We start from the raw sequence: 8,851 nt of genomic DNA on the forward strand, positions 1-8,851 counted from the left end.
CATCGCTGGGTCTCGTCTTCCCTTTGGGCACGGCCGGGAGGTTGGAATGATGGTCATGTCGCTGTATGGAGAGCTGGAGGTGAGGCTGGGAGGCAAGGAAACAACCAGGGAGGAGTGCTTGGAATTCCAGAGCTCGGCAAAAGCACGTGGATGGTGTCGGCGTGGCACAACCAGTGGTGACGGGGCGATGGGGACGGTGGCATCGGCAGTGAGGTGGCAGCATCTTCATCCCGAAGTAGCACTTAGTGAAGTTTTGCTCAGTTTTAGTAGCACAGACCCTTCCCAGAGGCTCCTTTTCCTTCTCCCTTCTCCGGTGCGGGTCCGGTGATGGGGAATCCGGCTGCGCTTCCTCATCCCGCACACACACAGAGGCAGCAGCACCAGGAGAAGGGGACTCCAGCCCACGAGGAGGAAGGTTACAATCCATAAAGGAAAGGCTCACAAGGCTGTGGGCTCTCCTTCAGGAAGAGCAAATTCCCCCCCTCCCATTCTGATCCAATTCCCTTGGCAAAGCAGCACCCGATGTTGCCCAGGGGGTGTGTGAAGCCATTCCAGTAGAGCTTGGGACAAGAAGGTAGGAAAAGAACAACAAAAAGCACCCTTTTCGTCCTCAAACCGAGCGCATCCGAGCTGCGCCCTGCAATTCACAAAGGGGGAGCAAACACCCCACATCCAACCCTCAATCCGGGACTGGGAAAGGGGCTGGTACCCAGCAGGGAGGAGGGAGAAGGGACATTGCAGCGGGTGGGTGTTTCCCCAAGCAGCAAACAGGGGCCACAAATCTTTCCTAAGCTCAGTGACCGCCTCCAATAAGCGGGTGACGAGGGGATGAGGCGCCTGGTGCCGGGAATAGCCAAGGAAACAGCTCATCTCCCGGCTTTTCAGCTGCAGGAGCCATCCCTGCGTCTTTGGTGCCTCCCTCCGGAGCGGATTGGGGGGCGGAGGCTGCGGAGGACACTCAGGATTCGATCTTTTCCTTCTTTTTGCCTTTTTTCAGGAAAGACGGGGTCCGGAATTTCTTCTTCTTCTTCGAGGGCGATTTGGAAGGGGAGCCTTCGGGGGACACGGGGCTGCTGGTCACCGTCTCCTTCTCCTTAGGGGCATCCGTGTCGGTGTTGGCAGGGGACGTTGTCCGCTCCCCGGCTTTGCTTTCCTCGGTGCTTTGCTCCTCCTCCTTCCCATTCACCACCGCTGGCGGCTCCTTCTCAACAGCAGAATCAGCCGGCGCTTGGTCCCCATCCTCCTTCTTGTCACCTTGGCAACGGCAAAGAGGAGAGGTGAGGTTTGGGCATCACCTCCCCGGGCAGGAGCAGGATTCGGCCTCTGTGCATAGAGAACAATGGGGCTCCATCCCCTCCTGCCTCAGGCGCTGCTTCCCTGAGTTCCCCCCCTCTCCCTGCAGGACAAGCGAGGTGGGATGGAGAGCCGGGAAGAGGCAGGCAGAGCGGGCGGCTGGCTCCATCCCGGCCTGGAGGCTGGAATGAAAGCAGGGAGCAAAGAGAACAAGGAAACCCAAGGCATTTCCTGCTGCAAAGCCCTCAGGAGAGCGCTGGGGCCACGGAGAGCAAGGGTACCCCGAGCTGCAGCCGTGTCCCTCCTCCTTAAGGATGGCCTCTCCGTACTTACTACAGTGACAAGCATTCAGAGTCAGAGGTAACTCCTTGGGTGAGAGCCACACGGGGAGGAAAGAGAAAGGAAGAGGTTGTGGACACAGACACAGACACCACGACACATGATGAGCAAGGCAGAAGCTCCCACTGCCCCCCCCCAAGACCCGCTGGAAGTGACAACGTGGGACCATATAACAATGGGAATGTCGCATCCTTAGGTGATGGGACAAAAGGAAACGGCCTCAAGCTGCACCGGGGGGGTGGGTTAGATGGAGCTGAGGAACAATTCCTTGCCCCAAAGGGTGCTCAGGCATTGGAACAGGCTGGAAGCGTTCCCAAACCTTGTAGACAAGACCCTCAGTGCCATGGGTTAGTGGTGGCCTTGACAGTGCTGGGAATGGTTGGACTCGATGAGCTTAAAGCTCTTTCCCATCCTGGTTGATTCTGTTAGGGGAGGGATGGAGACGTCCCCTGCACCCAACAAAGCCACCAATGGATGCTCTTGATCAAGGCCAGCGGTGGCTTGGCTGCCTTTATGGTGTGAGCCCCCATCAGTGCTGCTTCTCCCCACTGGAGCCCAGCAGGCTGATGGAGACCTTTATCCGTGTTCAAGCAGGGTCCGGCTGCATCCACCCGCATCCCTCTGCTTCAGTTGCTCACTGCAGACCCCATCCTCATGTCCCCTGCTCCCATGGGCTCACTCACCCTCCGAGGGCTCCGCAGGCGTCGGGGCCGGGCTCTGCGGTGGGGATGCAGGGGGAGCCTGGCTCTCCTCGGCCACAGCAGCCTTCTCACCTGCCAACAGAGACGTGAGCTGCCCCCGAGCCCCATGGGATGGGATTTGGGATCAGGGCTCCCTTTTACCCCTTCCTACCCTGCAGCTTTTTCCTCTCCACCTCCTGCTTGTACTCCTCCAGCTCCTGGTCCGTCAGCTGGCTGAAGGGGTTTGGGGGCTCCGGCTCCGGGGGGGCCTCATCCCTGGATGCTTCTTTGGCTTCTGCATCACCCAAATGGCTCTCTGTGGACTGAAGGAACAGCCCCGGAGCAGTGTTACCCCCGCCGTGAGGGGTGGAATGCTGTGGGGAGGGGATGTGGGGCTGGGATGTGGGGTGGCGTACGGGGCTGCGGCTGGTCTCTGCGATCACGCTGGCCAGCAGCTGGGACTGGGGGCCGGCTGACTTCACATCCTGGCGGTTCTGCTCCCGGATCTATGGGGGAGAAGCGGATTAGGGGCAAGGAAACAGCTGCCCCCCTGCCCATGGATCTGTGAAGAGCCCTGCATGCACATCCCAAAGCCTCGTGAGGGGGGGGGGCGTTTGGGGCCAGGACCGGACCTTGTTCCTCATCTCCAGCACCTCCTGTGGGTCCGTGTAGAGGGGCACAAACTGGTTGGGGTTCTCGATTCGGATGGGGGTCCCGCTGCTGCCTTTTTCCACCTCGTCTGCTTTCAGCCACTGCATCCAGAGAGAAAACCCCCATAAACAACACATCGTGAAGGGGGGGGAACCCATGGAGACCTCAGAGCAGCTTCCAGTGTCTGAAGGGGGCTACAAGGATGCTGGAGAGGGGCTCTTCATAGGGACTGTAGGGATAGGACAAGGGGTGATGGGTTCAGACTGAAACAGGGGAAGTTCAGGTTGGAGATAAGGCAGAAGTGATTTATGTGAGGCTGGGGAGATGGGGTTTTCCAATGGCCATTATTATGGCAGGGAATAGAGGAGGAAAGGAAAGTTTGTGCTTAATAAAGGTACCAAAAGCATCAGTTGCAGCTTCTCACAGACCCCTGTGCGTTCCTGGCGAGACCCCATCCCTCCCTTTACGCATCACCCTCCAAGCTAACACCATTCCCAGAGCCAGCCCCCTCCCCAAAGCACCCCAAACCCCCCCCCCTTCCCCTTTCACTGCCCCAGCAGCCCCTCACCGTCGTCTTTGTCTTCTGGCTGCCGGCGCTGCCCTGCTGCTCCTCAGCCACATTGACCCTCATGTAGGTGTTGGGGGTGTTGAGCCACCTCGTCTTCTCCTTCTGCTGCTTCTGTGCGTGCTGCCGCAGCGCGGGCACCGGGGCCGGCTCCTCCTCGAACACAAAGGCAGTCACGGTGGCGGGGATGAGCACATCGCTTTTGGGCTTGCTCTTCTCCTGCACCAGGGGGTAGCGGTAGGTGTAGCCGGTGCGGTACCCCTGCGGAAGGACACGGCGGGTTGGGGTTGTGAGATGCGGGACGCCGGGCGGCAGAGATGGGAGCGCGGTTGGGTTTGAGGCGCTCCCGCATCCTCACCAGGTTGTCCAGCATCCTCATGAGGGCCTCGAACTCGTGCTCGCCCAAGCGGCTCTTCTGCATGGGCCCGAAGGTGCTGCCCGCCCAGCGCACGGAGCCCACCTCGTGCGCACGGTGCTTGCTGCGCTCCAGCACGATCAGGTTCTCCGTGCCCCCCGCGCTCGCCAGCGCCGACACCTGCGGCACAGAAAGGGGTATTGGGGGGGGTGTGGGGTGTGCTGGTGGGGCTGGGCATGGCCACGGCACCCACAGCACCCATGGGTGCGCTGGGGACCATGGTGACAGCAGGGACCTGGCACAGCTCAGGGCATGGTCCTAGGGCACCATGGTGGTAGCAGAGACATGGCACAGCTCAGGGCATGGCCCTAGGGCGCAGTGATGAAGCCATACACATCTCAGTGCTTATCCCCATGGACATGATGCTGAGGCCATACACATCTCAGTGCTTATCCCTATGGGCACGGTGCTGAGGCCGCACACAGCTCAGTGCTTATCCCTATGAGCACAGTGCTGAGGCCATACACAGCTCAGTGCTTATCCCCATGGACATGATGCTGAGGCCATACACAGCTCAGTGCTTATCCCCATGGGCACAGTGCTGAGGCCATACACAGCTCAGTGCTTATCCCCATTGGGCACGGTGCTGAGGCCATACACAGCTCAGTGCTTATCCCCATGGACATGATGCTGAGGCCATACACAGCTCAGTGCTTATCCCCATGGGCATGATGCTGAGGCCGCACACAGCTCAGTGCTTATCCCCATGGGCATGATGCTGAGGCCATACACAGCTCAGTGCTTATCCCCATGGACATGATGCTGAGGCCATACACAACTCAGTGCTTATCCCTATGAGCACAGTGCTGAGGCCATACACAGCTCAGTGCTTATCCCCATGGGCACTGTGCTGAGGCCGCACACAGCTCAGTGCTTATCCCCATGGACATGATGCTGAGGCCATACACAGCTCAGTGCTTATCCCTATAAGCACAGTGCTGAGGCCATACACATCTCAGTGCTTATCCCCATGGGCACGGTGCTGAGGCCATACACAGCTCAGTCCTTATCCCCATTGGGCACAGTGATGAAGCCATACACAGCTCAGTGCTTATCCCCATGGGCACAGTGATGAAGCCATACACAGCTCAGTGCTTATCCCCATAGACATGATGCTGAGGCCATACACAGCTCAGTGCTTATCCCCATAGACATGATGCTGAGGCCGTACACATCTCAGTGCTTATCCCCATGGGCACGGTGCTGAGGCCATACACAGCTCAGTGCTTATCCCCATGGGCACGGTGCTGAGGCCGCACACAGCTCAGTGCTTATCCCCATGGGCACGGTGCTGAGGCCATACGCATCTCAGTGCTTATCCCCATGGGCACGGTGCTGAGGCCATACACAGCTCAGTGCTTATCCCTATGGGCACGGTGCTGAGGCCATACGCATCTCAGTGCTTATCCCCACGGGCACGGTGCTGAGGCCATACACAGCTCAGTGCTTATCCCCATGGACATGATGCTGAGGCCATACACAGCTCAGTGCTTATCCCCACGGGCACGGTGCTGAGGCCATACGCATCTCAGTGCTTATCCCCACGGGCACGGTGCTGAGGCCATACACAGCTCAGTGCTTATCCCTATGGGCACGGTGCTGAGGCCATACGCATCTCAGTGCTTATCCCCACGGGCACGGTGCTGAGGCCATACACAGCTCAGTGCTTATCCCCATGGACATGATGCTGAGGCCATACACAGCTCAGGGCTTATCCCCACGGGCACGGTGCTGAGGCCATACGCATCTCAGTGCTTATCCCCACGGGCACGGTGCTGAGGCCATACACAGCTCAGTGCTTATCCCTATGGGCACGGTGCTGAGGCCATACGCATCTCAGTGCTTATCCCCACGGGCACGGTGCTGAGGCCATACACAGCTCAGTGCTTATCCCCATGGACATGATGCTGAGGCCATACACAACTCAGTGCTTATCCCCATGGACATGATGCTGAGGCTGCACACAGCTCAGTGCTTATCCCTATGAGCACAGTGCTGAGGCCATACACAGCTCAGTGCTTATCCCCATGGACATGATGCTGAGGCCGCACACAGCTCAGTGCTTATCCCCATGGACATGATGCTGAGGCTGCACACATCTCAGTGCTTATCCCCACGGGCACGGTGCTGAGGCCATACACAGCTCAGTGCTTATCCCCATGGGCATGATGCTGAGGCCATACACAGCTCAGTGCTTATCCCCACGGGCACGGTGCTGAGGCCATACACAGCTCAGCGCTTATCCCCACGGGCACGGTGCTGAGGCCATACACAGCTCAATGCTTATCCCCATGGACATGATGCTGAGGCCATACACATCTCAGTGCTTATCCCTATAAGCACGGTGCTGAGGCCGCACACAGCTCAGTGCAGGGCCGGGTGCTCACCTGGATCTCGCAGGCCGCCTGCAGGTGGAAGATGCTGTAGAAAGCCTCCTCGGCCGTGTCGCCCAGCGCCAGCACGCCGTGGTTGCGCAGCACCAGGATCTGCAGCACCGATGGGGCCGTCAGCGGGGCAAGGCGAGTGCAATGGGTTCACCCCTTACGCGTGTCCCCATCCCCTCACCTTGCAGGTGGGACCGAGGCACTTCTGGAGCTCGACCCGGTCGCTTTCCTCCTCCACCTCCCCTCTGAAGTCGAAGTAGGCGACATCCCCCAGGAGCAGCGCGGCGCGGGAGATGGGCAGCACCCCACAGCGCATGGCCGAGACCTGCGGCAGGACACGGGGGGTGACAAACCCCTTCCAACCCCCCCCCCCCCCCCAAAACCCACCCCTAGCACCCCGATGTCTCACTGCAGCCGTGGCCGGGGTGTGCAGGTGGATGATGCAGCGGGTATCGGGGCGGGCGGCGTAGATGGCGGCGTGGAGGCTGAAGCTGCCAGTGTCCGGGGTGAAGTTGGTGCTGCCCTGCTCCACCACGGCCCCCAGCACGTTCACCTTGATCTTGGGGGGGACGGGACAGAGAGGGGGCTCGGAGCTCCTTCAGGTTGTGGGGGTGATGGGAAGGGATGGCAATGGGGGTGATGGAGAGGGGTAACAGGGATGGGGGTGATGCTGCAGGGATAACAGGGATGGGGGTGGTGAATAAGGGATAACAGGGATGGGGGTGATGTTACAGGGATAACAGGAATGGGGATGATGGATAGGGATAACAGGGATGCGGGTGGTGGATAAGGTATAACAGGGATGGGAATGATGCTACAGGGATAACAGGGATGATGGTGGTGGTTAACAGGGATGGAGGTGATGGATAGGGATAACAGGGATGGGAGTGATGCTACAGGGATAACAGGGATGGAGGTGATGGATAGGGATAACAGGAATGGGGGTGATGGATAAGGGATAACAGGGATGGAGGTGATGGATGGGGATAACAGAGATGGGAGTGATGCTACAGGAATAACAGGGATGGGGGTGATGCCATAGGGATAACATGTATGGAAGTGACGGATGGAGATAACAGGGATGGAGGTGAGGGATAGGGATAACAGGGATGGAGGTGATGGATAGGGGTAACAGGGATGGGAATGATGAAGAGGGATAACAGGGATGAGGGTGATGCTATAGGGGTAACAGGGATGGGGATGATGCTATAGGGATAACAGGGATGGGGGTGATGCTACAGGGGTAACAGGGATGGGGGTGATGAACAGGGATAACGCTGGGGTGATGCTATAGGGGTAACAGGGATGGGGGTGATGCTACAGGGGTAACAGGGATGGGGCTGATGAACAGGGATAACAGGGGTGGGGGTGATGCTATAGGGGTAACAGGGATGGGGCTGATGAACAGGGATAACAGGGGTGGGGGTGATGCTATAGGGGTAACAGGGATGGGGGTGATGAACAGGGATAACAGGGGTGGGGGTGATGCTATAGGGGTAACAGGGATGCTCACCAAGCTGGCCGCTGTCACCTCACTGCATGCCAGCCCCTGTGGGGCCACCAAGAAATGCTCCTGTTCCTTGCTGACGCGCAGCTGTGGCAGGAGAAAGCACACGTGGGTATGAAAGTGGGAAAGACATCCTAAAATCACCCCAAAACCCCTCACTGCACCCCCAAACCCTGACCCTGCCCAAAGCCCCCCTGAACCATCCCCCCCGAAAGTCCTCAAATCCACCAAAACCCCCAAATACCTCCCCCAAAAGCCCAAAGAGATATCAAAAAGTGAAAGAAATCTTTAAAACACCCCAAAAAAACCCTGCAGCCCCCAAACCCACCCTGCTCTGAAAGCCCTCACCACCCAAACACCTCCCACACCCCCAAAAAGCCCCAAATCCCCCCAAAAAATCTTTGTCTCCCAAAGCCTGACCAAAATACCCCCCCAAAAAAACCAAAACCCCCAAATCCTCCTAAAATCTTTCTCTCCCAAAACCTGGCCAAAATACCCCAAATACACCCCCAAAAAACCCAACCCGCCCAAAATCTTTCTCTCCCCAAACCCAACCAAAATACCCCAAATCCACCCCCCAAAAAAAACAATCCCCTCCAAATCTTTCTCTCCCAAACCCAACCAAAATACCCCAAATCCACCCCCACCCCCCCAAACCCCCCAAAATCTTTCCCAACACACCAAAATACCCCAAATCCACCCCCAAAAAGCCCCAACCCCCCCAAAATCTTTCTCTCCCCAAACCCTGAACAAAAAACCCCAAAAACCCCCCAAAATCTTTCTCTCCCAACACACCAAAATACCCCAAATCCACCCCCAAAAAAAACAATCCCCCCCAAATCTTTCTCTCCCAAACCCAACCAAAATACCCAAAATCCACCCCCAAAACCCCCCCAACCCCCCAAAATCTTTCTCTCCCAACACACCAAAATACCCCAAATACACCCCAAAAAAGCCCCAACCCCCCCAAAATCTTTCCCCAAACCCGACCAAAATACCCCAAATCCACCCCCAAAA

At 58.0% G+C, this 8,851-nt stretch overlaps 1 protein-coding gene across 1 annotated transcript; it reads right to left on the reverse strand.

Moving 5' to 3' along the window:
- Nucleotides 1-246: 246 nt before the first annotated feature.
- ADD2 (adducin 2) lies at nt 247-8,013 on the reverse strand (the record flags this gene model as incomplete). Its single annotated transcript, XM_062621098.1, has 11 exons — nt 247-1,254; nt 2,316-2,405; nt 2,485-2,635; nt 2,729-2,818; nt 2,945-3,064; nt 3,532-3,789; nt 3,887-4,063; nt 6,331-6,429; nt 6,509-6,652; nt 6,737-6,886; nt 7,841-8,013. Coding segments are annotated over 11 exons (1,748 nt in total), but the record flags the coding sequence as incomplete, so codon positions are not given.
- Between the last annotated feature and the right edge of the window lie 838 nt (nt 8,014-8,851).

Source organism: Pezoporus occidentalis, unplaced genomic scaffold, assembly GCF_034315485.1.
Source record: "Pezoporus occidentalis ecotype Australia unplaced genomic scaffold, CSIRO_AGI_Poc_V1 ctg228, whole genome shotgun sequence".
NCBI lineage: Eukaryota > Metazoa > Chordata > Aves > Psittaciformes > Psittacidae > Pezoporus > Pezoporus occidentalis.